We start from the raw sequence: 25170 nt of genomic DNA on the forward strand, positions 1-25170 counted from the left end.
CTTGGCGGCCATCTCGGCGGCCATCTCGGCAGCCATCTTGGCAGCCATCTTGGCGGCCATCTCGGCGGCCATCTCGGCAGCCATCTTGGCAGCCATCTTGGCGGCCATCTCGGCGGCCATCTCGGCGGCCATCTCGGCGGCCATCTTGGCAGCCCCGTGTGTGGGCCCCGGGGGCAGGTTCAAGCTGAACGTGTGGGACGTGGGGGGGCAGCGCTCGCTGCGCTCCTATTGGCGGAACTACTTCGAGAGCACGGACGGCCTGCTCTGGGTGGTGGACAGCGGCGACCGGCAGCGCCTCCAGCTGGCAGCCACCGAGCTGCACGGCCTGCTCAGGGAGGAGGTGCCCCTGGGGGGGAGCCCTGAGGGGCTTGGGGATGTGGGGGGTGGCAGGGCCTGGGTGAGCCGTGGGGGGCTTGGGGGCATGGGGATGGGGGAGGGGGCATGGGTGGCTTGGGGACACTGGGGACGGGGGGGGGGGGTCATGAAGGGGCCTTGGGGGGGCTTGGGGACATGGAGGACATGGGGGGGGCATGGGGGGACATTGGGGGCAGGGGGAGGTCATGAGGGGCCCTTGGGGGGCTTGGGGTCATGGAGGGCATGGGGAAGGGGGCTTGGGGACACTGGGGGCAGGGGGGGTCATGAAGGGACCTTGGGGGGGGCTTGAGGTCATGGAGGGCATGGGGGGGGCATGGGGGGACATTGGGGGCAGGGGGGGTCATGAGGGGGCCATGAGGGGCTTGGGGTCATGGAGGCACATGGGGGGACACTGGGGGCAGGGGGGGTCATGAAGGGGCCCTTGGGGGGCTTGGGGACATGGGGGCACATGGGGGGACACTGGGGGCAGGGGGGGTCATGAGGGGCAGGGGGAGGTCATGAAGGGGCCTTGGGGGGCTTGGGGTCATGGGGGGCACATGGGGGGACACTGGGGGCAGGGGGGGTCATGAAGGGGCCTTGGGGGGGGGCTTGGGGTCATGGGGGGCACATGGGGGGACACTGGAGGCAGGGGGGGGTCATGAGGGAGCCATGGGGGGGGGGCTTGGTGGGCGGTGGGGAGGGGCAGGCAGGGCGGTGCCAGGCCCGGGGCCGGGGCGGTGACTCTCTGGCGCCCCCCTGTGGCAGCGCCTGGCCGGTGCCACCCTGCTGGTGTTCGCCAACAAGCAGGACCTGCCCGGGGCCCTCTCTGCCGGGGACATCCGAGAGGTGGGGCAGGGGCACCCCCTAGGGGCACCCCCACACCCCCCTTGGGGACCCCCACACCCCCCTGGGGCACCTGGCTGCTGTTGGGGGAGGGTCCCTGCCTGCCATTGAGGGGTCCCTGGGTGGCACCTGGGTGCCACTGGAGGCTCCCTGGGTACCAATGTGGGGGTCCCTGGGTGCCAATGTGGGGGTCCCTGGGTGCCAATGTGGGGGTCCCTGGGTGCCACTGGGAGGGTCCCTGGGTGCCATTGAAAGGCTCTGGGCTGCCTCTGGGCTCCCTGGGTACCACTGGGGAGGGGTCCCTGGGTGCCACCTGGGTAGCACTGGGGGGGTCCTTGGGTACCATTGGGGTCTCTGGGTGCCACCTGGGTGCCATTGGGAGGGTCCCTGGGTGCCCCCTGGGTACCACTGGGGGGTCCTTGGGTACCATTGGGGTCTCTGGGTGCCACCTGGGTGCCATTGAGGGGGGGGGGGGGTCCCTGGGTGCCACTGGGGGATCCTTGGGTGTCATTGGGAGGATCCCTGGGTGCCACCTGGGTGCCACCTGGGTACCACCTGGGTACCACAGGGGGAGGCCCTTGGGTGCATCTGGGGGGGTCCCTGGGTGCCTCTGGGGGGGGTCCCTGGGTGCCACTGGGCTCCCTGGGTGCCTCTGGGGGATCCTTGGGTGCCATTGGGAGGATCCCTGGGTGCCCCCTGGGTACCACAGGGGGAGGCCCTTGGGTGCCACTGGGTTCCCTGGGTGCCTCTGGGGGGGTCCCTGGGTGCCTCTGGGGGGGGTCCCTGGGTACCTCTGGGGGGGTCCCTGGGTGCCCAGACCACTGGGGGGGGGGGTGGAGGTCACCGGGTGCCACCGAAAGGCCCTTGGGTGCCACTAGGCTCCCTGGGTGCCACCTGGCTGCCTTTGGGTGTGTGTGGGGGGTGGTGCCCGTGTGCCAGCCCCTCCCCCCCACCCCCCTGAGCCGTGGCCCCCCCCACCCCCCCCCGGCAGGCCCTGGCGCTGGACGCCATCCGCAGCCACCCCTGGTGCATCCAGGGCTGCTCTGCCGTCAGCGGCCACAACCTGCTGGGGGGCATCGACTGGCTGCTGGATGACATCAGCAGCAGGCTCTGCCCCCCCGACTGACCCCCCCTGCACCCCCAAACCCAGCCCTGAGCCCCCCAAACTGACCCCCCCCGACTGACCCCCCCCTGCACCCCCAAACCCAGCCCTGAGCCCCCCCGAACTGACCCCCCCCGACTGACCCCCCCCGAGCCCCCAAACCCAGCCCTGAGCCCCCCAAACTGACCCCCCCCCGACTGACCCCCCCCGAGCCCCCAAACCCAGCCCTGACCCCCCTGAACTGACCCCCCCCGCCCGGCCCCCCCCGCACTCCCAAACCCAGCCCTGAGCCCCCCCGAACTGACCCCCCCCGACTAACCCCCCCCGAGCCCCCAAACCCAGCCCTGAGCCCCCCCCGAACTGACCCCCCCCCGACTGACCCCCCCCGAGCCCCCAAACCCAGCCCTGAGCCCCCCTTAACTGACCCCCCCCGACTGACCCCCCCTGCACCCCCAAACCCAGCCCTGAGCCCCCCCGAACTGACCCCCCCGACTGACCCCCCCCGAGCCCCCAAACCCAGCCCTGAGCCCCCCTTAACTGACCCCCCCGACTGACCCCCCCTGCACCCCCAAACCCAGCCCTGAGCCCCCCCGAACTGACCCCCCCGAACCCCCAAACCCAGCCCTGACCCCCCCAAAACTGACCCCCCCCGACTGACCCCCCCCTGCACCCCCAAACCCAGCCCTGAGCCCCCCCGAACTGACCCCCCCCGACTGACCCCCCCTGCACCCCCAAACCCAGCCCTGAGCCCCTCCGACTGACCCCCCCCTGCACCCCCAAACCCAGCCCTGAGCCCCCCCCGAACTGACCCCCCCCGACTGACCCCCACCCTGCACCCCCAAACCCAGCCCTGAGCCCCCCTGAACTGACCCCCCCCCCGCCCGGCCCCCCCCAAGCCCCCAAATCCAGCCCTGAGCCCCCCCGAACTGACCCCCCCCGGGCCCCCAAACTGAGCTCTGACCCCCCCCTGCACCCCCAAACTGACCCCCCCCAACTGACCCCCCCTGCACCCCCTGAACCCCCAAACTCAGCCCTGCCCCCCCCCCCCCCCAAGCCCTGATCCTCGTCCCCTCCCTCCCCCCCCAGCTGGTAATGGGGGAGGGGCTTGGGGGGGGGCCGCCCCCCCCCCCCCATTGGTGCCAATAAAGACTCTGAGAGATGGCAGCTTGGGAGGGCCTGGGGGGGGGGGCCCGAAATGGGGCTGGGGGGGGCAGTTTGGGGGGGGTCGGGGGCCAGTTTCCGGGGGGCTCTTGGGGGGCATTTCGGGGGGGCTATTGGGGGGGTCGTGGGGGCAGTTGGGGAGAGGCTATTGGGAGCCCCTGGGAGTCTGAGCTGGGAGCGTGGCCGCCAGGGGGCGCAGGGCAGAGGGGAGGAGGGCGGTGCGGGGTGGGGGGCGGGGCCGTGGCCTCGTGTTCCCTCCCCCGGGTGGGCGGGGCCTCCCGTCGTGCCCCGCGCTGGCGGGAAGGGGCGGAGCCCGCGAGGGGAGGGGGCGGGGCTGGCTCGTGACGATGGCTGCGGCGTGGCCGGGCGCGGCGCGCGCGGCGCTGTGCGCGGTGGGCGTGGCGCTGTCGCTGTACGCGCTGCACGTGGAGCGCGCGCACGCCCGCGACCCCGCCTACCGCGCCGCGTGCGACCTGGCGCCCGCCGTCTCCTGCACGCGCGTGTTCGCCTCGCGGTAACGCAGCGCGGGGGGGGGGGGGGAGCGGAAGTGGATGGCGCTCAGGCCCCGCCTCCCACCCCCCCCACCCCCCCCCGCGCGCCAAGGGCATGACGGGAAACGGGGGCGGGGCCTGGCCGGTGGGCGGGGAAAGGGAAAGGGGAGGGGCTCTAAGGGTGGGGGGCGGCGCTTGGGTGGGGGGGAAGCTCAGAAGGGACCTGAGAGGGGTAGGGCTGGCGGAAAGGGCGGGGCTGTGCGGGGGGGAGGGGCTTGTGGGTGAGGGGCGGAGCTGGGGGGGTCAGGAGGGGGAGGAGCTTGGTGCAGGGAATGGGAGGGGGGCGGCGCTTGCTGGGAGGGGGTGGGGCTTGTGGAGTGGGCGGGGCTGGCTGCCTAGGCGGGGCTTTAGAAGGGGGTGGGCGTGGCTTATCCATAGGCTAGAGCCAGCGATTGGGCCGGGGCAGGGTGTGTGCACCGCGGGGGTGGGGAGGGTGTGTAGCGTAGAGGCCACGCCCCCAGCACCATATACAGGCACAGGGGGGCGTGTCCCGAGCCTGGCCCCTCCCCCGGCAGGTGGGGCCGCGGCCTGGGGCTGGTGGAGCTGCTGCTGGGCAGGGAGAGCTTTGCCAACCTCCCCAACAGCGCCCTCGGGGTCCTCTTCTACCTGCTGCAGGGGCTGCTGGGTACGGCCCGGGGGGGGGCACCTGGGGGGGGCACGGGGGGCACTGGGGAGGGATCTGGGGGTGCTGGGGATGCACAGAGGGTACTGGGGGGCACTGGGAAAGGACCTGGGGGTGCATAGGGGGTACTGGGGAGAGGTCTGGGGGTACTGGGGAGGGATCTGGAGGTACTGGGGGGCACTGGGGATGCACAGAGGGTACTGAGGGGGCACTGGGGAGAGGTCTGGGGGTACTGGGGAGAGGCCTGGGGGTACTGGGGGGCACTGGGGAGAGGTCTGGGAGTGCATGGGGGGCACTGGGGAGGGATCTGGGGGCACTGGGGAGAGGTCTGGGGGTACTGGGGGGCACTGGGGAGGGATCTGGGGGTGCATGGGGGGTACTGGGGAGGGATGTGGGGCACTGGGGAGGGATTTGGGGGTACTGGGGGGTGCTGGGGAGGGGTCTGGGGGTACTGGGGAGGGGTCTGGGGGCACTGGGAGGCACTGGGGAGGGATCTGGGGGCACTGGGGAGAGGTCTGGGGGCACTGGGGGGTGCTGGGGAGGGATCTGGGGGTACTGGGGAGGGGTCTGGGGGCACTGGGAGGCACTGGGGAGGGATCTGGGGGCACTGGGGAGGGGTCAGGGGGCACTGGGAGGCACTGGGGAGGGATCTGGGGGTACTGGGGAGAGGCCTGGGGGTACTGGGAGGCACTGGGGAGGGGTCAGGGGGCACTGGGAGGCACTGGGGAGGGATCTGGGGGTACTGGGGAGAGGCCTGGGGGTACTGGGGAGGGATCTGGGGGTACTGGGGAGAGGCCTGGGGGTACTGGGGAGGGATCTGGGGGTACTGGGGAGAGGCCTGGGGGTACTGGGAGGCACTGGGGAGGGGTCAGGGGGCACTGGGAGGCACTGGGGAGGGGTCTGGGGGTACTGGGGAGGAATTAGGGGGCACTGGGGAGGGGTCTGGGGGCACTGGGGAGGCACTGGGGAGGGATTTGGGGGGCACTGGGGGTGGGCACTGGGGGTCCTGGGCACAGTGGCCCCCCCTGGAGGCCCCTGGGGGGGGGGGGGGGCACAGTGAGCACCGTGGGGGCGCAGGGGGGACCTCAACGGCTGCTCTGCCCCCTCCCCCCTGCCCCCCAGGGGCGCTGCCAGGCCGGGGGGCAGCAGCCCTGCTGCTGGGCAGCTCTGTGGCCTCGCTGCTGGCCTCGGCCTGGCTGGCAGCCATCTTGGCCTTCGGCCTGCGGGACCTCTGCGTCGTCTGCCTCGGCAGCTACCTCCTGAACGGCCTCCTGCTGGCCCTCAACTGGCAGCGCTGGCGGCGCCTGCCGCGCCCCAAGGCCCTCTGAGACCCCCCCCCGGACCCCCCCCGGTCACCCCCACACCCAGAGGCCCCCCCCAATTCACCCCCAGACCCTCCCCAGCCTCCAAACTCAGCCCCAGCCCCCCCCCAAGTCACCCCTCCAAAACACCCCCAGACCCACTGAGACCCCCCCAGCCCCCCCAAAATCAACCCCCAGACCCACTGAGACCCCCCCCAGCCCCCCAGCTCAGCCCCCAGCCCCCCCAAAATCAACCCCCAGACCCACTGAGACCCCCCCCAGCTCAGCCCCCAGCCCCCCAAATCACCCCCCCAGACCCACTGAGACCCCCCCAGCCCCCCCAGCTCTGCCCCCAGCCCCCCCAAAATCAACCCCCAGACCCACTGAGACCCCCCCAGCTCACTCCCAGCCCCCCCCAGAACCAGAGACCCCCCCCAGCCCCCCCAATTCACCCCCAGACCCTCCCCAGCCTCCAAACTCAGCCCCAGCCCCCCCAAACTCACCCCTCCAAAACACCCCCAGACCCACTGAGACCCCCCCAGCCCCCCCAAAATCAACCCCCAGACCCGCTGAGACCCCCCCCAGCTCACTCCCAGCCCCCCCCAGAACCAGAGACCCCCCCCAGCCCGCCCAATTCACCCCCAGACCCTCCCCAGCCTCCAAACTCAGCCCCAGCCCCCCCCAAACTGACCCCTCCAAAACACCCCCAGACCCCCCAACTTAACCCCAGCCCCCCAAATCACCCCCCAGACCCGCTGAGACCCCCCCAGCTCACTCCCAGCCCCCCCCAGAACCAGAGACACCCCCCAGCCCCCCCAATTCACCCCTCAGACCCTCTGAGACCCTCCCCAGCCCCCCAAACGCACCCCTCCAAAACACCCCCAGCCCCCCCCACTTACCCCCAGCCCCCCCAAATCACCCCCCAGACCCGCTGAGACCCCCCCCAGCCCTCCAGCTCACCCCCAGCCCCCACCAAATCACCCCCCAGACCCACTAAGACCACCCCCAGCCTCCCAAATCACCTCCAGCCCCCCCAAAATCACCCCCCAGACCTGCTGAGACCCTCCCCAGCCCCCCAATTCACCCCCCAAAATCACCCCAGCCCCTCTGAGAACCCCTCAGCCCCCCCCAGCTCACCCCCAGCCCCCCCCAAAATCACCCCCAGACCCACTGAGACCTCCCCCCACATCTCCCCCTCCCCCCAGTTCATTCCTTCCCCTCCTTCCTTTCCCTCCTCTCCCTCCTGCCAACACGGAGCCTATGAACAAGGACCAACCTCCCCCCCCCCCCCCATTCACCTCCCCCCTTCACTCCCCCCCTCCCCCCCCCAATTCACCCCCTCCCCATGCTCAAGAGGGGCTGTCCCCCTTTGCCCTCCTCTTCCTCCTTCCCCCAACATGGAGCTTGTGAGCAAGGACCACCCTCAGCCCCCCCCTCTTGACCCATCTCTGCCTCATGTTGTCTGTTCCCCCATGCTAATCAGGGGCTTGGGGACCCCCTTCAGCCCCCTCCCCACCCAGCAAGGTACTCAGGGGAACCCCTTTCAGACCCCCCCCCCCCCCCCCCAAAAGGGAGTCTGGGGTCTGGGAACTGCCTCCCTGCCCCCCCCCCCCCAAAAGGACTCAGGAATCTGGGACACCCCCCCCAAAGATGGTCAGGGGTCCCCTGGGGAGGGTCTCAGTGCTCCTGGGACCCCCTTCTTGCCCCCCCCCCCCCCTCAAATGGTCTGCAGGCCTCCCAGGACCCCCCCCAAAATTGGTCCAGGCTTCCAGGGACCCCCTTCCTGCCCCCCAGAAAGGTCTGGGACCCCCCCCTCAGGAGGGTGCCAAGTGCTGGGGACCCCCTGAGGACCCCCTCCCAAGAGATCCAGGCCTCGGGCAGCCCCTTGAGACCCCCCCCAGGCCTTTGGGAGCCCCTTGAGACCCCCCCCCAGGCCTTTGGGAGCCCCTGGAGGGGGAGGTGTCCAAGCCTCCAGGGACCCTCTACCTGCCCCCCGGGAACCTGGCGGACCCAGGCCTCGGGGCCCCCATCCAGACCCTTCCAAGAAGCGATTCAGAGCTTTGGGACCCACTCAGAGCCTCCCCAAGGCGTCTCAGGGACCCCCCACCCACCCCCAGACCTCATTTCCCCATCGTTGCCTTAAGCGCTGGCGCCGACCTCACCAAGATGGCGCCCGCTGGCGTCAGCCGCTTTGGCGCCGACCTCGCCAAGATGGCGCCTGCCGCGCCGACCTCAACCTCAATGGTTTCTGCCCTCACCAAGATGGCGCCCGGCGGCCTCAGCCGCTTTGGCGCCGCCCGCCCGCCCCAAGATGGCGCCGGGGGCGGCTCCCGCTTCTCCTCCCCGCCCCCCCGGCGCGCATGCGCAGAGCCCTCAGGCCTAGGCCAGGCCGGGCCGGGCTGTACCAAGTGCAGGCCGCAGGGGGGGAGCCCGGGGGGCGTCTGCGCCGCCTGGGTCCCGTAGGCGGTAAGCGGGGGGCGGGGGTCGCCTCTTTGGGGCGGGGGTCGCCGGTCTGGGTCCCCTGCTGGGGGAGGGGGGGGGGGGAAGGGGGCAGGGCCGGGGCGGGGGCAGGGCCTGGAGGTGTCCCCAGCGGTCGGTAGGTGACACTGGGCGGGGGGGGAAGGGGAAAGGGGGAGGGGGCTGGGGGGGCGAGGAAGGGGGGGGGGAGGGGCGAGGGGGGTCCTGGGTCGCTTTTGGGGGGGGGTTCTGAGGGGGAAAAGGAGGGGGCAGGGGGCTGGGGGGGTCGGGGGAGAGCCTCCTGAGGCCCTTTTGGGGGTCCCGGGGGGGGGGGGGGGGCCGGGGGGGTTGGGGGTCTCTGGAGGAGCCTAGGGGGAGGGGGCTTGGGGGTTGGTTTGGGGGGGGTCTCGGGGGGAGTTTGGGGGGTCCTTGGGGTCCCTGAGGGAGTTTTTGGGGGTGTCCGGGGGGGTCCTGGAGGGTCCCTGGGGGAATTTGGGGAGTTCCTGGAGGGTCCTGGGGGAGTTTTGGGGGTCCCTGGAGGGTCTTGGGGGTCCCTGAGGGAGTCCCTGTGGGGGCTGGGGGTCCCTGGAGGGTCCTGGGGGTCCCTGAGGGAGTTCTGGGGGGTCTCCGGGGAAGTTTTGGGGGGAGTTTCGGGGGGGGCTCTGAGTGTCCCTGGAGGGGTCTGGGGGTCTCTGAGGGAGTCTGGGGGGTCCCTGGGGGAGTCCCTGGGGGGACTGAGGGTCCCTGAAGGGTCCTGGGGGTCTCTGGTTGGTTTGGGGGGGGGTCCCTGGAGGGGTCTTGGGGGGTCCTTGGGGGTCTCTGGAGGGTTTCTGGGGGTCCCTGGAGAGGTCTTGGGGGGTCCCTGGGGGTCTCTGGAGGGTTCTGGGGGTCCCTGAAGGGGTCTCGGGGGGTCCCTGGAGGGGTCTCGGGGGGTCCCTGGGGGTCTCTGGAGGGTTCTGGGGGTCCCCGGAGGGGTCTCGGGGGGTCCCTGGGGGACTTTTGGGCTCTTTGGTTGCTCCTGGGGGTCCTGGATTGGGGTTTGGGGGGGGGGTGGGGGAGGGGTGGTCCTTGGGGGAGGAGGCGCTGGGGGTCCTTGGGAGGGACTTCTCCCCCTCCCCCCCCCCCCCCCCGAGCCCCCTCCCCACTTTGCCCCTCTCTCCCCTCCCCCTCCCCAGGAGATGCTGCGCAGGCTGCTGGGGGGGCGGCGGCGGCAGCGGCTCGGGGCGGGGGGCGCGGGGGGGGGCCTGGCCCCTTGGGCCGGGGGTGGGGGGGGGTCGCCGCTGGCCCCCCCGAGCCGGGCGGGCTCCGACCGCAGCCCCCCGGACCTGGGCAGGGAGCGCTGCAAGGCTGTGACCTCCTTCTACCACCAGCCGGCCATAGACGCCGCGGCCGACAAGGTGGGGGAGGGGCGGGGGAGGGGCGGGGGAGGGGCTCGGGGGGAGGGGCGTGGGGAGGGGCTCGGGGTGGGGCTCGGGGTGGGGCTGAGGAGGGGCCCTGCCAGCCCTTTGGGGTGTTAAGGGGGGGAGGGAGAAGGGTGGGGGGGAAGGAGAGGGGCAAAGAGGGGAGGGAGGGGAGAGGGTGGAGGGGGGCTGGGGGGGGTAAGGGGGGTCCTGGGGGGGGTCTCTGAGGGGGGGGTCTCTGGGGGGGGTCCCTGGGGGGGTCTCTAGAGGGAGGTCCCTGGGGCGGGTCTCTGGGAGGGGTCTCTGGGTGGGTCTCTATGGGGGGTCTCTGGGGGAGGTGTCTAGGGGGGGTTCTCTGAGGGGGTCCCTGGGGGGGGGGTCTCTGGGAGGGGTCTCTGGGGGGGAGTCTCTAGGGGGGGTCTCTAAGGGGGGGTCTCTGGGAGGGGTCTCTAGACGGAGGTCCCTGGGGGGGTCTCTAGGAGGGGGGTCTCTGGGGGGGGTCCCTGGGGGGTCTCTGGGGGGGTCCCTGAGGGGAGGTCTCTGAGGGAGGTCTCTGAGGGGGGTCTCTGGGGGGGGTCTCTAGAGGGGGTCTCTAGGAGGGGGGTCTCTAGGGGGGGGTCTCTAGAGGGGGTCTCTAGGGGGGGGTCCCTGGGGGGAGGTCTCTGAGGGGGTCCCTGGGGGGGGGTCCCTGGGGGGGGGGTCCCTGGGGGGCTTTGAGGGGGTCCCTGGGGGGGGTCTCTAGGGGGGGGTCCCTGGGGGGAGGTCTCTGAGGGGGTCCCTGGGGGGGGGGTCCCTGGGGGGGGCGTCCCTGGGGGGGGTCTCTGAGGGGGTCCCTGGGGGGGGTCTCTAGGGGGGGGTCCCTGGGGGGGTCCCTGGGGGGGTGCCTGGGGGTCCCTGGGGGGGGGTCTCTGGGTGGGTCCCTAGGGGGGGTCTCTAAGGGGGGGTCTCTGGGGGGGGTCCCTGGGGGGGGTCCTTGGGGGGAGGTCTCTGAGAGGGGTCCCTGGGGGGGGTCCTTGGGGGGAGGTCTCTGAGAGGGGTCCCTGGGGGGGGTCCCTGGGGGGAGGTCTCCCTGGAACCTCCTCCCAGCCAGCTCGGGGGTGGGGGCTGGGGGGACCCCCCCCTTACACACAGCCCCCAAAACGCGAGGGGGGGAGGGGCTGAAACTTAGGGGGGGGGCAGGGAGGGGGGACCCTGCTGGGTTTGGGGTCCCCCCTCCTGACCTCCCCCCTGCCCCCTGCGGCCCCCTCCCCACCCCCTCCCCCCCCCTCCCCCAGCCCTCCGTGCGCCTGACCCCAACCACCCTGCTGTACGCCGGCAGGTCCCAGGATGGAAGCCACATCATGGTCAGGCCCGGGGGGGGGACCCCAAAACGCACCTGGGGGGGCTGGGGGGGCCTGAGGGGGCTGGGAGGGGGCTCACGATGGGAGGGGTCCCTGAAGTGGGGCTGTGAGGGAGGGGGAAGGGAAGGGAAGGGAAGGGAAGGGAAGGGAAGGGAAGGGAAGGGAAGGGAAGGGAAGGGAAGGGAAGGGAAGGGAAGGGAAGGGAAGGGAAGGGAAGGAAGGGAAGGGAAGGGAAGGGGAAGGGAAGGGAAGGGAAGGGAAGGGAGGGGAAGGGAAGGGAAGGGAAGGGAAGGGAAGGGAAGGGAAGGGGAAGGGAAGGGAAGGGAAGGGAAGGGAAGGGAAGGGAAGGGAAGGGAAGGGAGGGGAAGGGAAAGGGAAGGGAAGGGAAGGGGAAGGGAAGGGAAGGGAAGGGAAGGGAGGGGAAGGGAAGGGAAGGGAAGGGAAGGGAAGGGAAGGGAAGGGGAAGGGGAAGGGGAAGGGGAAGGGAAGGGAAGGGAAGGGGAAGGGAAGGGAAAGGGGAAGGGAAGGGAAGGGAAGGGAAGGGGAAGGGGAAGGGGAAGGGAAGGGAAGGGAAGGAGAAGGGGAAGGGAAGGGAAGGGGAAGGGGAAGGGAAGGGGAAGGGAAGGGAAGGGAAGGGGAAGGGGAAGGGGAAGGGGAAGGGGAAGGGGAAGGGGAAGGGAAGGGAAAAGAAGGTAAGGAAGAGGGAAGGGAAGAGAAGGAAGGGGAAACGGAAAGAAGACGAAGGAGAGAGAGAAAAGAGGAAAGGAAGGGAAGGGAGGAAGAGAAAGAGAAAAGAGGGAGAGAAGGAAGAGGAAGGGAAGAAGAGAGAAGGAAAAGAGAAGGGAATGGAAAAGAAGAGAAGAGAGAGGAAGGGAAGGGAAAAGGAAGGAAAGAGAAAGGAAGAGAAGGACAAGGAAAGGGAAAGGGGAAAAAACAAAGGAAAAGAAGAAGAAGAAAAGGGAAGAGAAAGGAATGGGAGAGGAGGAAAAGGAAAGGAAGAGAAGAAATAGGGAAAGGAAGGGAAGACAAGCAGGGAGGAAGGAAGAAGAGAGGAAGGGGAGGGAAGGGAATGGGAGGGAAGGCAAGGGGAGGGAGAGGAAGGGGAAGGAAGAGAAGGGAAGGAGAAAAAAGGAAAAGAAAAAGGAAGGAAGAGAAAGGAAGGGAAAGAAAAGGAAGGAAAGAGAGGGAAGAAGAAAGGAAGGAAAGAAAGGAAAAGGAAGAGGAAGAGAAAAGAGAAGGAGGAAAGGGAGAAGAAGGGAAGAGGAGAACAAGGAAGGGGAGGGGAGAGGAAGGAAGGGAAGGGGAGGGGAGGGGGTGGCAGAGACCCCCCCCAAAAGCTGAGCTGGGCACAAGTGGGGCAGGGACACCCCCAGAATATGGGGGGGGGGTCTGGAGGGGATGGGGGGAGCCCAAAATGGGAGGGGGGGACCCCAGGAGTGGGGAGGGAGAGGTCTGGGGGGCTCCCAGGGGGCTGCAGGGGGGGGGGGGGGTTGGGAGGGTCCTGGTGGGGCTGGGGGGTCCGGGGGGGGGTCCCAGGGGCTGCAGGGGGAGGGGGGAAAGGGTTTGGGGGGGGGGGTTGGGAAGGTCTGGGGGGTCCAGGGGGGGTCCATGGGGGTCTCCTTTGGCTCTGAGGGGACCCTATGGAATTGGGGGGGTCCGGGGGGGGTCCCATGGGGGTGCCCCCAGCCCAGGGTGGGTTGGGGGCTGCCAGAGGCCTGCAGGGGAGGGGGGAGTGGGTTGGGGGGGGTGGGGGGGGCTGGGAGCTTCCTGTTGGCTCTGAGAGGCTCTTAGGTGGTCTGGGGGTTCAGGGGGGACCCTTGTGGGGGGGGTGGGGTCGGGGGGTCCCCTCAACCCCTGCTCTGAGCCCCCCCCCCCCCCCCCCCCCCAGGATCCCCCCCTGGGGGCCTCGGGGGGCGCAGGGGAGGAGCGAGGAGAGGGTTGGGAGAGCTTCCCTTGGGCTCTGGGGGGGGGGGGGTTCTATGGAGCTGGGGGGGGTGGGGGGGGGGTGCCAGGGGGTCGGGGGGGGGTCCTCCCCAGCCGGCAGGGGGTCCCCAAGCCCCCCCTTGGCCCCCCCAGAAGAGCGCCAGGTACCTGCAGCAGGAGCTGCCGGTGCGCATCGCCCACCGCATCCGGGGCTTCCGCAGCCTGCCCTTCATCATCGGCTGCAACCCCACCATGCTCCACGTGGTAGGCGCTGGGGGGCGCTGCCGAGCCCCCTGCGGGCCTCTGGGGGGCTGGGGAGGGGGCTGGGGGCCGGTTTGGGGGGGCTGGGGGGGAGCCGAGGGGGACCCCCGGGGGCGCCGGCAGCCGAGGCTGCTGCGGGGGGGAGGGAGGGGAAGGGGGTGAGGGGGGCTGGGGGGGGCTGGGGGACACTTGGGGAGCCCCTGGGGACACTTGGGGACCCCCTAAGGACAATTGGGGGGTGGTTGGGGGGGGCTGGGGGCCGGTTGGGGGGGGCTGGGGGGGGCCGAGGGGGACCCCCGGGGGAGCCGGCAGCCAACCCTGCTGTGGGGGGAGGGAGGGGAAGGGGGTGAGGGGGGCTGGGGGGGGTTGGGGGCGGCTTGGGGACCCCCTGGGGACACTTGGGGACCCCTTAGGGGTAATTAGGGGGTGGTTGGGGGGGGCTGGGGGTTGGTTTGGGGGGGCTGGGGGGGGCCGAGGGGGACCCCCGGGGGCGCCGGCAGCCAACCCTGCTGTGGGGGGAGGGAGGGGAAGGGGGTGAGGGGGGCTGGGGGGGGCTGGGGGCAGCTTGGGGACCCCCTGGGGACACTTGGGGACCCCTTAGGGACAATTAGGGGGTGGTTGGGGGGGGGCTGGGGTTCGGTTTGGGGGGGCTGGGGGGCAGGGGGAAGAGCCTGGGGGCAGCTGAGGGCACCCTGGGGGCAGCTGAGGGCACCCTGGGCACAGCCTCTCCAACCCTGCTGCGGGGGGCAGGGGCTGGGGGGGGGCTGGGGGCAGCTTAGGGACCCCCTGGGGGCTCTTGGGGACCCTTTGGGGGCACCTGGGCCCCCCTGTGGATGCCAACCCTGTGCCCCTCAGCACGAGCTCTACATCAGAGCCTTCCAGAAGCTGAGTGACTTCCCTCCTGTGAGTGGCAGCTGCCAGCCCCCAGCCCCCTGGCACCCCTCAGGGCCCTCTGGCACCCTCTGCCTTTGGCACCCCTGCCCCTGTGCCACCCCTGCCCCTGTGCCACCCCTGCCCCTGTGCCACCCTCCCTGTGCCACCCCTGCCCCTATGCCACCCTCTCTGTGCCCCCCCTGTCCCTGTGCCACCCTCTCTGTGCCACCTCTGCTCCTGTGCCACCTTCTCTGTGCCCCCCCTGTCCCTGTGCCACCCTCACTCCTGCCCCTGTGCCACTCTCTCTGTGCCACCCCTGCTCCTGTGCCACCCTCTCTGTGCCACCTCTGTCCCTGTGCCACCCTCACTCCTGCCCCTGGGTCCCCTCTGTCCCTCTGCCATCCTCTCTGTGCCACCCCTGCCCCTGTGCCACCTCTGCCCTTGTGCCACTCTGTGTGGCACCCTTAGCCTTGTCCCTGTGCCACTTCTGCCCCTGCTCCTGTGCCACTTTCTGTGCCACCCTCACCTCTACCTCTCTGTCACCCTTCTCTCTGTTGCACTCTCCCTGTGGCCCCTGTGCCCCTGTGCCACCCTCCCTGTGCCACCCCTGTCCCTGTGCCACCCCTGGCCCTGTGCCACCCCTGCCCCTGTGCCACCCTCACCCCTGCCCCTGGGTCCCCTCTGTCCCTGTGCCACTCTCTCTGTGCCACCTCTGCCCTTGTGCCACTCTGTGTGCCACCCTTAGCCCTGTCCTTGTGCCACTTCTGCCCCTGTGCCACCCTTCCCCCAGCCCCTGGGGCCCCTCTGCCCCTGTGCCACCCGTGCCCCTGTGCCACTCTCAGCTCTCTCCCCCTGTCACCTCTATTCCTGTGCCACTCTCTGTGCCACTCTCACCCCTGCCCCTGTGCCACCTCTGCCCCTGTGCCACCTCTGCCCCTGTGCCACTCTCTCTGTGCCACCTCTGCCCTTGTGCCACTCTGTGCCACCCTTAGCCCTGTCCCTGTGCCACTTCTGCCCCTGCCCCTGTGCCACCTTCTCTGTGCCACCCCTGCCCCTGTGCCACCCTCCCTGTGCCACCTCTGCCCCTGTGCCACCCTTCCCCCAGCCCCTGTGCCCCCCCTGCCCCCGTGCCACCCTCCCCCCTTGCCCCTGGCTGCCCTGGGAGCACCCCCAGCGCCCCCAACCCCCCCCTCCCCGGGGTGTGGGGGTGCCAGGGCAGGTGCTGTGCCCTGTGGGGGCGTCCCTGGCGCCCCCAGGCCGCGCCCCAGCCCCTCCCCCGCCCCAGATCCAGAGCCCCGGGGACGAGGGCAGGTTCTGCGCCCTGCTGCGGCAGCTGCTGGAGGACCACAAGGATGTGGTGACCCTGCTGGCCGAGGGGCTGCGCGAGTGCCGGCGCCACATCCAGGTCAGGCCGCCAGGGGGCGCCGGGGCGGGGCTGGGGGGGCGCTGGGGGGCAGGGGGAGGGCAGCAGGGGGGGCGCTGGGGACAGCGGTGGCCAGCAGGGGGCGCTGGGAGGGCAGGGAGAGGCTGGCAGGGAGCACCGAGGGGGCGTTGAGAGGGGGCTGGGGTCAGGGGTGGCCAGCAGGGGGCGCTGGGAGGGCAGGGGGAGGGCAGCAGGGGGCATTGGGGGGGAGGGGGAGGGCAGCAGGGGGCGCTGGGGGGCAGGGGGAGGCCGGCAGGGGGCGCTGGGAGGGCAGGGGGAGGGCAGCAGGGGGGCAGGGGGAGGCCGGCAGGGGGCATTGGGGGGGAGGGGGAGGGCAGCAGGGGGCGCTGGGGGGGAGGGGGAGGGCAGCAGGGGGCACGGGGGGGCAGGGGGAGGGCAGCAGGGGCGCTGGGGGGGAGGGGGAGGGCAGCAGGGGGCGCTGGGGGGCAGGGGGAGGGCAGCAGGGGGCGCTGGGGGGGAGGGGGAGGGCAGCAGGGGGCGCTGGGGGGCAGGGGGAGGGCAGCAGGGGGGACGCTGGGGACAGCGGTGGCCAGCAGGGGGCGCTGGGAGGGCAGGGGGAGGGCAGCAGGGGGCGCTGGGGGGCAGGGGGAGGGCAGCAGGGGGCGCTGGGGGGCAGGGGGAGGCTGGCAGGGGGCACTGGGGGGCAGGGGGAGGCTGGCAGGGGCACTGGGGGGCAGGGGGAGGGCAGCAGGGGGCGCTGGGGGGGAGGGGGAGGGCAGCAGGGGGGCAGAGGGAGGCTGGCAGGGTGCGCTGGGAGGGCAGTGGGGGCTGCTGGGGGGCAGGGGGAGGCCGGCAGGGGGCACTGGGGGGCAGGGGGAGGCTGGCAGGGGGCACTGGGGGGCAGGGGGAGGGCAGCAGGGGGCGCTGGGGGGCAGGGGGAGGCTGGCAGGGAGCACCGAGGGGGCGTTGAGAGGGTGCTGGGGGCAGCCGTGGCCAGCAGGGGGCACTGGGGGGGCAGGGGGAGGCCGCCAGGGGCCACCGGGGGGGGCTTGGGGGGGCCGCTGGGGGGCAGGAGGAGGCCGGCAGGGGGCGCTGGGGGGCAGGGGGAGGACACTTAGGGGGCACTGAGAGGGGGCTGGGGACAGGGGTGGCCAGCAGGGGGCGCTGGGAGGGCAGGGGCAGGGCAGCAGGGGGGTCAGGGGGTGGCATTGGGGGGCAGGGGGAGCAGGGGGTGGTAATGGGGGGTCCAGGGGTGGCTTTGGGGGTCAGGGGGTGTCAGGAGATGGCATTGGGGGGCAGTGGGGGTCGGGGGGGTCCGGGGGTGGCTTTGGGGGTCCGGGGGGGTCCGGGGATGGTATTGGGGGTCAGGGGAGTCAGGGGATGGCTTTGGGGGTCAGGGGGGGTCAGGGGGTGGCAGTGGGGGGCAGTGGGGGTCTGGGGGGTCCAGGGATGGTATTGGGGGGCAGGGGGGGCAGGGGATGGCATTGGGGGGCAGTGGGGGTCAGGGGGTGGCTTTGGGGGTCAGGGGGGGTCAGGGGGTGGCAGTGGGGGGCAGTGGGGGTCTGGGGGTGGCTTTGGGGGTCAGGGGGGGCAGGGGGTGGCATTGGGGGGCAGTGGGGGTCTGGGGGTGGCATTGGGGAGCAGTGGGGGTCAGGGGGGGTCCGGGGGTGGCTTTGGGGGTCCGGGGGGGTCCGGGGGCGCCCCCTGGTGCCAGCTGCCTGCCCCAGGACGAGCAGCTGCTGAAGCCCTTCCTGGACCAGACCCTGACCTCCAGGCTGGGCATGAGGATGCTGGCAGCTCACCACCTGGCCCTGCACGAGGACAGGGTGAGCAGGGGGCACCACCAGGGGGCGCCCACTGCACCCAGGGGGCACCCAGGGGGCACCCACTGCACCCAGGGGGCACCCAGGGGGCACCCACAGCACCCAGGGGGCACCCAGAGGGCACCCAAGACACTCAGGGGTGACACAAGAGGCACCCAGGGGGCACCCAAAGCACCCATGGGGTACCCAGGGGGTACCCAGGGGGCACCCAAAGCACTCAGGGGTGACACAAGAGGCACCCAAGGAGCACCCAAAGCAGTCAGGGGGTACCCAGGGGGCACCCACAGCACCCAGGGGGCACCCAGAGGGCACCCAAGACACTCAGGGGTGACACAAGAGGCACCCAGGGGGCACCCAAAGCACCCATGGGGTACCCAGGGGGTACCCAGGGGGCACCCAAGACACTCAGGGGTGACACAAGTAGCACCCAGGGGGCACCCAAAGTAGCCAGGGGGCAGGCAGGGGGCACCCAGGGGATACCCAGAGGGCACCCAGGGGGCAGCCACAGCACTCAGGAGATACCCAGGGGGCAGGCAGGGGGCACCTAAGACACTCAGGGGTCACACAAGAGGCACCCAGAGAGCACCCAAAGGGCACCCAGGGGATACCCAGGGGGCAGGCAGGAGGTACCCAACACCCATGGGGCAGCCACAGCACCCAGGGGGCACCAAGGGGGCACCCAAGACACTCAGGGGTCACAGAAGAGGCACCCAGGGGGCACCCAAAGCACCCAGGGGATACCCAGGGGGCAGGCAGGGGGCACCCTAAGGGCACCCAGGGGGCACCTGAGACATTCAAGGGTCGCACAAGAGGCAGCCAGGGGGCACCCAAAGCACCCAGGGGGCACCCAGGGGGCACCCAAGACACTCAAGGGTCACAGAAGAGGCAGCCAGGGGGCACCCAAAGCACCCAAAGGGCACCTGAGACGTTCAAGGGTCGCACAAGAGGCAGGCAGGGGGCACCCAAAGCGGGCAGGGGGCACCCAGGGGGGCACCCAGGGGGCACCTGAGACGTTCAAGGGTCGCACAAGAGGCAGGCAGGGGGCACCCAAGGCGGGCAGGGGGCACCCAGGGGGGCACCCAGCGGGCACCCAGCCCCCCTGCAGCCCCTGCCCTGCGCCCCCAGCCGGACTTCGTTGGCATCATCTGCACCAGGCTGTCCCCCAAGCGCCTGATCGAGAAGTGGGCTGACTTCGCCCGGTAGGGGGCGCTGCTGAGGCGCCGCGGGGCCGGGGGGGGCTCGGGGGCAGCCCAGAGGAGCTGGGGGGGGGGCGGCAGGGGGCTGCAGGGGGCTCAGGGGGGGCTGTGGGGAGCCCAGAGGAGCTGGGGGGGCGGCGGCAGGGGGGCTGTGGGGGGCTCTGGGGGGCTTTGGGGAGCCCATGGGACCTGGAGGGGGGGTGCAGGGGGTTCCAGGGGGGCTGCAGGGGGCTCTGGGGGGCTCTGGGGCAGCCTATAGGAGCTGGGGGGGGGCGGCAGGGGGGTCCAGGGGGGCTGCAGGGGGCTCGGGGGGCTTTGGGGGCAGCCTATAGGAGCTGGGGGGGCTGCAGGGGGCTCTGGGGGGCTCTGGGGGCAGCCTATAGGAGCTGGGGGTGGGGGGCAGGGGGCGGCAGGGGGTTCCAGGGGGGCTGCAGGGGGCTCTGGGGGGCTCTGGGGGCAGCCTATAGGAGCTGGGGGGCTGCAGGGGGCGGCAGGGGGTTCCAGGGGGGCTGCAGGGGGCTCTGGGGGGTTCTGGGGGCAGCCTATAGGAGCTGGGGGTGGGGGGCAGGGGGGTCCAGGGGGGCTGCAGGGGGCTCGGGGGGGGCTGTGGGGAGCCCAGAGGAGCTGTGGGGGGGGGCTGCAGGGGGATCCAGGGGGGCTGCAATGCCCCCCGGGGGGGTCCCTGGGGTTCTGTGGGGGGGCTCTGGGCATTCTAGGGGGGGGGGGGGGGGTCCCTGGGTGTCACTGGGGGGGGTCACAGGGGGTCTTTGGGGGTCCCTGGGGGGTCTTGGGGGTTCGGGGGTAGCACTGGGGGTCTGGGGGGGGGTCTCTGGGGGTGCCTGGATGTGCCTGGAGGTCCCTGGAGTTCTGGGGGGGCTCTGGGGTTCGGGGGGGGGCTCTGGGGGTCGGTAGGGGTGCCAGGGGGTCCCTGGGGGTCTGGGGGTGTCTCAGGGGGTCCCTGGGGGTCCGTGGGGGTCTGGGGGTGTCTCAGGGGGTCCCTGGGGGTCTGGGGGTGTCTCAGGGGGCCTCAGGGGGTCCGTGGGGGTCCCTGCAGGCGGCTGTGTGAGCACCAGTACGGCAATGCCCCACGGGGGTCTGTGGGTGTCACGGGGGCTCTCAGGGGGTCCCTGGGGGTCTGTGGGGGTCTCTGGGTGTCTCAAGGGGTCCCTGGGGCTCTCAGGGGGTCTGTGGGGGTCCCTGGGGGTCTGGGGGTGTCTCAGGGGGTCTCAGGGGGTCCGTGGGGGTCCCTGCAGGCGCCTGTGTGAGCACCAGTACGGCAATGCCCCGCGGGGGTCTGTGGGGGTCACAGGGGCTCTCAGGGGGTCTGTGGGGGTCTGTGGGGGTCCGTGGGGGTCTGGGGGTGTCTCAGGGGGTCCGTGGGGGTCTCAGGGGGTCCGTGGGGGTCTGGGGGTGTCTCAGGGGGTCCGTGGGGGTCTGTGGGGGCCCCTGGGGGTCTGGGGGTGTCTCAGGGGGTCCGTGGGGGTCTCAGGGGGTCCGTGGGGGTCCCTGCAGGCGCCTGTGTGAGCACCAGTACGGCAATGCCCCGCGGGGGTCCCTGGGGGTCTGTGGGGGTCTGAGGGGGTCCGTGGGGGTCTGTGGGGGTCCCTGGGGGTCTGGGGGTGTCTCAGGGGGTCTCAGGGGGTCCCTGGGGGTCTGTGGGGGTCTGTGGGTGTCTCAGGGGGTCCGTGGGGGTCTCAGGGGGTCCGTGGGGGTCCCTGCAGGCGCCTGTGTGAGCACCAGTACGGCAATGCCCCGCGGGGGTCTGTGGGTGTCACGGGGGGTCTCAGGGGGTCCCTGGGGCTCTCAGGGGGTCTGTGGGGGTCCCTGGGGGTCTGGGGGTGTCTCAGGGGGTCCGTGGGGGTCTCAGGGGGTCCGTGGGGGTCCCTGCAGGCGCCTGTGTGAGCACCAGTACGGCAATGCCCCGCGGGTGCGCATCAGCGGCCATGTGGCTGCCAGGTTCCCTTTCATCCCCCTGCCCCTCGACTACATCCTGCCGGAGCTGCTCAAGAACGCCATGAGGTGGGCAGGGGGCTGCCCGGGGGGCTGGGGGGGCTGGGGGGTGGGGAGGGGGCTGGGGGGTAGGGAGGGGGCTTAGGGGGCTCAGGGAGGGGGTTTGGGGGCTGGGGAGGGGAGCTGGAGGCTGGGGATGGGATCTGGGGAGCTGGGGAGGGGGCTTGGGGGGACAGGGGAGGGGGTTTGGGGAGTGAGGAGGGGGTTTGGGGACTGGGGAGGGGGCTTGGGGGACTCAGGGAGGGCAGCTGGGGGGCTGGGGAGGGGCTTTGGGGGGTGAGGAGGGGGTTTGGGGAGGTGGGGAGGGGGTTTGGGGGGTGAGGAGGGGGCTTGGGGAGCTGATGAGAGGCTCTGGGGGGGGCAGGGGGGTTTGGGGGCTCAGGGAGGGATTTGGGGGGCTGGGGAGGGGGTTTGGGGGGCTAGGGGGCACATTTGAGGGGGCTGGGGGAGGACCTTCAGGGGGTCCCTGGGGGCTCTGTGGGTCCCTGGGGTGGTCTCTGGGAGCTGGGGGGGGCTGGGGGTCTCTGGGTGGTTTCTGGGGGCTGGGAGGGGGTTGGGGGTCTTGGGGGGGTCCCTGGGGGCTCTGTGGGGGCTGGGGGGTCTCTGGGTGGTCTCTGGGAGCTGGGGGGGGGGGCTGTGGGTCTGGGGGGGTCCCTGGGAGCTGGGAGGGGGTTGGGGGGCTGGGGGGGGTCCCTGGGGGTTGGGGGTCTGGGGGGGGTCCCTGGGGGCTCTGTGGGTCCCTGGGGTGGTCTCTGGGAGCTGGGGAGGGGCTGAGGGTCTCGGGTGGGTCCCTGGGGGCTGGGGGGGGTCCCTGGGGGCTCTGTGGGGGCTGTGGGGCTGGGGGGGGTCCCTGGGTCTCTGGGGGGGCTGTGGGTCTGGGGGGTGTCTCTGGGGACTCTGTGGGGGCTGTGGGGGGGTCCCTGGGGGTTCTGTGGGGGCTGTGGGGCTGGGGGGGGTCCCTGGGGGCTGGGGGTCTCTGGGTGGTTCCCGGGTCTCTGGGGGGGCTGTGGGGCTGGGGGGGGTCCCTGGGGGTTCTGTGGGGGCTGTGGGGCTGGGGGGGGTCCCTGGGGGCTGGGGGTCTCTGGGTGGTCCCTGGGGGCTCTGTGGGGGCTGTGGGGCTGGGGGGGGGTCCCTGGGGGCTCTGGGGGGGCTGTGGGGCTGGGGGGGGTCCCTGGGGGCTCTGGGGGGGCTGTGGGTCTGGGGGGGGTCCCTGGGGGTTCTGTGGGGGCTGTGGGTCTGGGGGGGGTCCCTGGGGGGGTCCCTGGGGGCTGGGGGTTTCTGGGTGGTTCCTGGGTCTTTGGGGGGGCTGTGGGGCTGGGGGGGGTCCCTGGGGGCTGGGGGTCTCTGGGTGGTCCCTGGGGGCTCTGTGGGGGCTGTGGGTCTGGGGGGGGTCCCTGGGGGGGCTGTGGGTCTGGGGGTGGCTCTGGGGGTTCTGTGGGGGCTGTGGGGCTGGGGGGGGTCCCTGGGGGCTCTGGGGGGGCTGTGGGTCTGGGGGGTGTCTCTGGGGGTTCTGTGGGGGCTGTGGGTCTGGGGGGGGTCCCTGGGGGGGTCCCTGGGGGCTGGGGGTCTCTGGGTGGTTCCTGGGTCTCTGGGGGGGCTGTGGGGCTGGGGGGGGTCCCTGGGTCTCTGTGGGGGCTGGGGGGGGTCCCTGGGGGCTGGGGCTCTCTGGCTGGTCCCTGGGTCTCTGTGGGGGCTGTGGGTCTGGGGGGGGTCCCTGGGGGCTCTGTGGGGGCTGGGGGGCTGGGGGGGGGTCCCTGGGGTGGTCCCTGGGGGGTGCTGCAGGCCTGGCGTGGCGCAGGGCGACGATGGAGGCTCACCTGGACACCCCCTACAACGTCCCTGACATCGTGGTCACCATTGCCAACAACGACATCGACCTGGTGCTCAGGTGCCAGCCGGGGGGGGCTGGGGGGGGCTGGGGGGGGCCCTGCGGCACCCAAGTTGTCCCCGGGGGGTCCCCACTCTCTCTCTTGCTGCCTCCAGGAGCTCAGGGAGAGGCAGCAGAGGGCAGCAGGAACCAGCAGGGGGCAGCAGGGAGCTGCAGAGAGCAGCAGGAACCAGCAGCATCCAGCAGGGGGAAGCAGAGAGCAGAAGGGAGCAGCAAGGGGCAGCAGGGGGCAGCAGAGGGCAGCAGAGGGCAGCAAGGAGCAGCAGAGAGCAGTAACGAGCAGCAAGGGGCAGCAGGGGGCAGCAGAGGGCAGCAGGATCCAGCAGGGGGCAGCAGAGGGCAGCAGAAAGCAGTAGAAGGCAGCAAGGGACAGCAGAAAGCAGCAGGATCCAGCAGGGGGCAGCAGAGGGCAGCAGGATCCAGCAGGGGGCAGCAGAGGGCAGCAGGATCCAGCAGGATCCAGCAGGGGGCAGCAGAGCTGCCCTCAGGCGCTGAGTCCCTGCCTTGGGGCTGCCCCCCCCCGGGGCTGCCCCCTGCCCTCTCCCCCTTCCCTCCCCCCCCAGGATCTCGGACCGCGGGGGGGGCATCCCCCACGAGCTGCTGGAGAAGGTCTCTCAGTACCACTTCAGCACCGCCGAGGCCAGCGCCCAGGACCCGCGCCTGGGGGGGCCCCTGCGCAACCTGCTGGAGCTGGGCAACCGCGGCCAGGCCGGCCCCATGCACGGGTGGGCGCCCGGGGGGGGCGCGGGGGGGGCGGGGAGGGGCGGCAGGGGGCGCTGGGGGGCATGGGAAGGCACTGGGGGGGCAGCAGGGGGCGCTGGGGGGGCATGGAAGGGCACTGGGGGGGCGTGGAGGGCCGCTGGGGGGGCACTGAGTGGGAGCAGAAAGTATGGGAGGACACTGAAGGGGCAGCAGGGGGCACTGGGGGGGCACTAGAGGGGAATGGGAGGGCGCTGGGGGGGCGTGGAGGGGCGGCAGGGGGCTCTAGGGGGGCAGTAGGGGGCACTAGGGAGCATGGGAAGGCACTGGGGGGGCAGCAGGGGGGCAGCAGGGGGCACAAGGGGGGCATGGAAGGACACTGGGGGGGCAGCAGGGGGCGCTGGGGGGGCACTGAGTGGGAGGAGGGAGCATGGGAGGGCAGCAGGGAGGCAACAGGGGGCACTGGGGGGCAAGGAGGAGTAGCAGGTGGCACTAGGGGGCATGGAAGGGCACTGGGGGGGCAGCAAGGGGCGCTGGGGGGCACTCAGGGGGGCACTGAGTGAGAGCAGGGAGCATGGGAGGGCAGCAGGGAGGCAACAGGGGGCACTGGGGGGGCATAGGAGGCACTGGGGGGGCAAGGAGGAGTAGCTGGTGGCACTAGGGGGCATGGAAGGGCACTGGGGGGCAGCAGGGGGCACAAGGGGGGCATGGAAGGGCACGGGGGGGGCAGCAGAGGGCAAAAAGGGGGCAGCAGGGGGGCAGCAGAAGGCATTAGGGGGGCACAAGGCGGGGGGGGGGAGGGCAGCAGGGGGACATGGGGGGCGTGGGGAGGGATGAGGCAAGGGGGGCAGGGGGTGCTGCCCCTCCCCCCCTGAGACCCCCCCCTTGGCCCCCCCAGGTTCGGCTTCGGGCTGCCCACCTCCCGCGCCTACGCCGAGTACCTGGGGGGGTCGCTGGCGCTGCAGTCGCTGCAGGGGGTGGGCACCGACGTCTACCTGCGGCTGCGCCACATCGACGGCCAGGCCGAGAGCTTCCGCATCTAGGGGGCGCCGGGGAGGGGGCTGCGGGGGGCCCCCGGCCCTGCCCGGCCCCCCCCGGGCCACCCCCGGGCCCCTCCCCAGCCCCCCCTGCCTGCAGCGCTCCTGGGGAGCCTCACTGCCAGGCTCTGCCGCTAGGGGGCGCAGGGGAGGCCTTAATGGGGGTGGGGAGGGGGCTGCAGGGTGCCCCTGGCCCCCCCGGGCGACCCCCGGGCCCCTCCCCAGCCCCCCCTGCCTGCAGCGTCCTGGGGAGCCTCACTGCCAGGCTCTGCCCCTAGGGGGCGCAGGGGAGGCCTTAATGGGGGTGGGGAGGGGGCTGCGGGGTGCCCCCGGCCCCCCCGGGCGACCCCCGGCCCCCTCCCCAGCCCCCCCTGCCTGCAGCGCTCCTGGGGAGCCTCACTGCCAGGCTCTGCCGCTAGGGGGCGCTGGGGATGCTCTAAGGGGTGCTAGGGAGGGGGCTGCGGGGCGCCCCCCCCCCCCGCCCAATCCTTGCCCACCCCCAGCCCCCTCCCCAGCCACTGCCTGCAGCATCCTGGGGATCTTCACTCCCAGGCTCTGCCGCTAGGGGGCGCTGGGGAGGCCTTAATGGGGGTGGGGAGGGGGCTGCGGGGCGCCCCCGGCCCCCCCGGGCGACCCCCGGCCCCCTCCTCAGCCCCCCCCTGCCTGCAGCATCCTGGGGAGCCTCACTGCCAGGCTCTGCCGCTAGGGGGCGCAGGGGAGGCCTTAATGGGGGTGGGGAGGGGGCTGCGGGGCCCCCCCGGGCGACCCCCGGCCCCCTCCCCAGCCCCCCCTGCCTGCAGCGTCCTGGGGAGCCTCACTGCCAGGCTCTGCCGCTAGGGGGCGCTGCGGAGGCCTCCCTGGGGCTGGGGAGGGGTCCTGGGGGAGGGGTCCTGGGGGAGGGGCTGCAGGGAGCTCCAACCCTGCCTGGTCCCCAGCCCCCACCTG

General features: G+C 72.4%; 3 protein-coding genes across 3 annotated transcripts; all 3 read left to right on the plus strand.

Moving 5' to 3' along the window:
- Nucleotides 1-44: 44 nt before the first annotated feature.
- LOC128899676 (ADP-ribosylation factor-like protein 2) lies at nucleotides 45-2324 on the plus strand (the record flags this gene model as incomplete). Its single annotated transcript, XM_054179342.1, has 3 exons — nucleotides 45-340; nucleotides 1120-1200; nucleotides 2189-2324. Coding segments are annotated over 3 exons (512 nt in total), but the record flags the coding sequence as incomplete, so codon positions are not given.
- A 1479-nt stretch (nucleotides 2325-3803) lies between these two features.
- On the plus strand, nucleotides 3804-5961 carry LOC128899677 (vitamin K epoxide reductase complex subunit 1-like). The gene is made up of 3 exons (XM_054179343.1): nucleotides 3804-3974; nucleotides 4527-4636; nucleotides 5756-5961. The coding sequence occupies exons 1-3, from the start codon at nucleotides 3808-3810 to the stop codon at nucleotides 5959-5961; spliced, it is 483 nt and encodes a 160-aa protein (XP_054035318.1). The 5' UTR covers nucleotides 3804-3807.
- A 2139-nt stretch (nucleotides 5962-8100) lies between these two features.
- Nucleotides 8101-24258, plus strand: BCKDK (branched chain keto acid dehydrogenase kinase). Its single transcript, XM_054179344.1, has 12 exons — nucleotides 8101-8393; nucleotides 9686-9788; nucleotides 11066-11134; nucleotides 13208-13318; nucleotides 14171-14218; nucleotides 15474-15593; nucleotides 17300-17398; nucleotides 18521-18594; nucleotides 20482-20610; nucleotides 22400-22489; nucleotides 23053-23214; nucleotides 24087-24258. Exons 1-12 carry the CDS (start codon nucleotides 8101-8103, stop codon nucleotides 24229-24231), a joined length of 1443 nt encoding a protein of 480 aa, XP_054035319.1. The 3' UTR covers nucleotides 24232-24258.
- Nucleotides 24259-25170: the final 912 nt, after the last annotated feature.

This window comes from Dryobates pubescens, unplaced genomic scaffold (genome assembly GCF_014839835.1).
Source record: "Dryobates pubescens isolate bDryPub1 unplaced genomic scaffold, bDryPub1.pri scaffold_129_arrow_ctg1, whole genome shotgun sequence".
Taxonomy (NCBI): Eukaryota; Metazoa; Chordata; class Aves; order Piciformes; family Picidae; genus Dryobates; species Dryobates pubescens.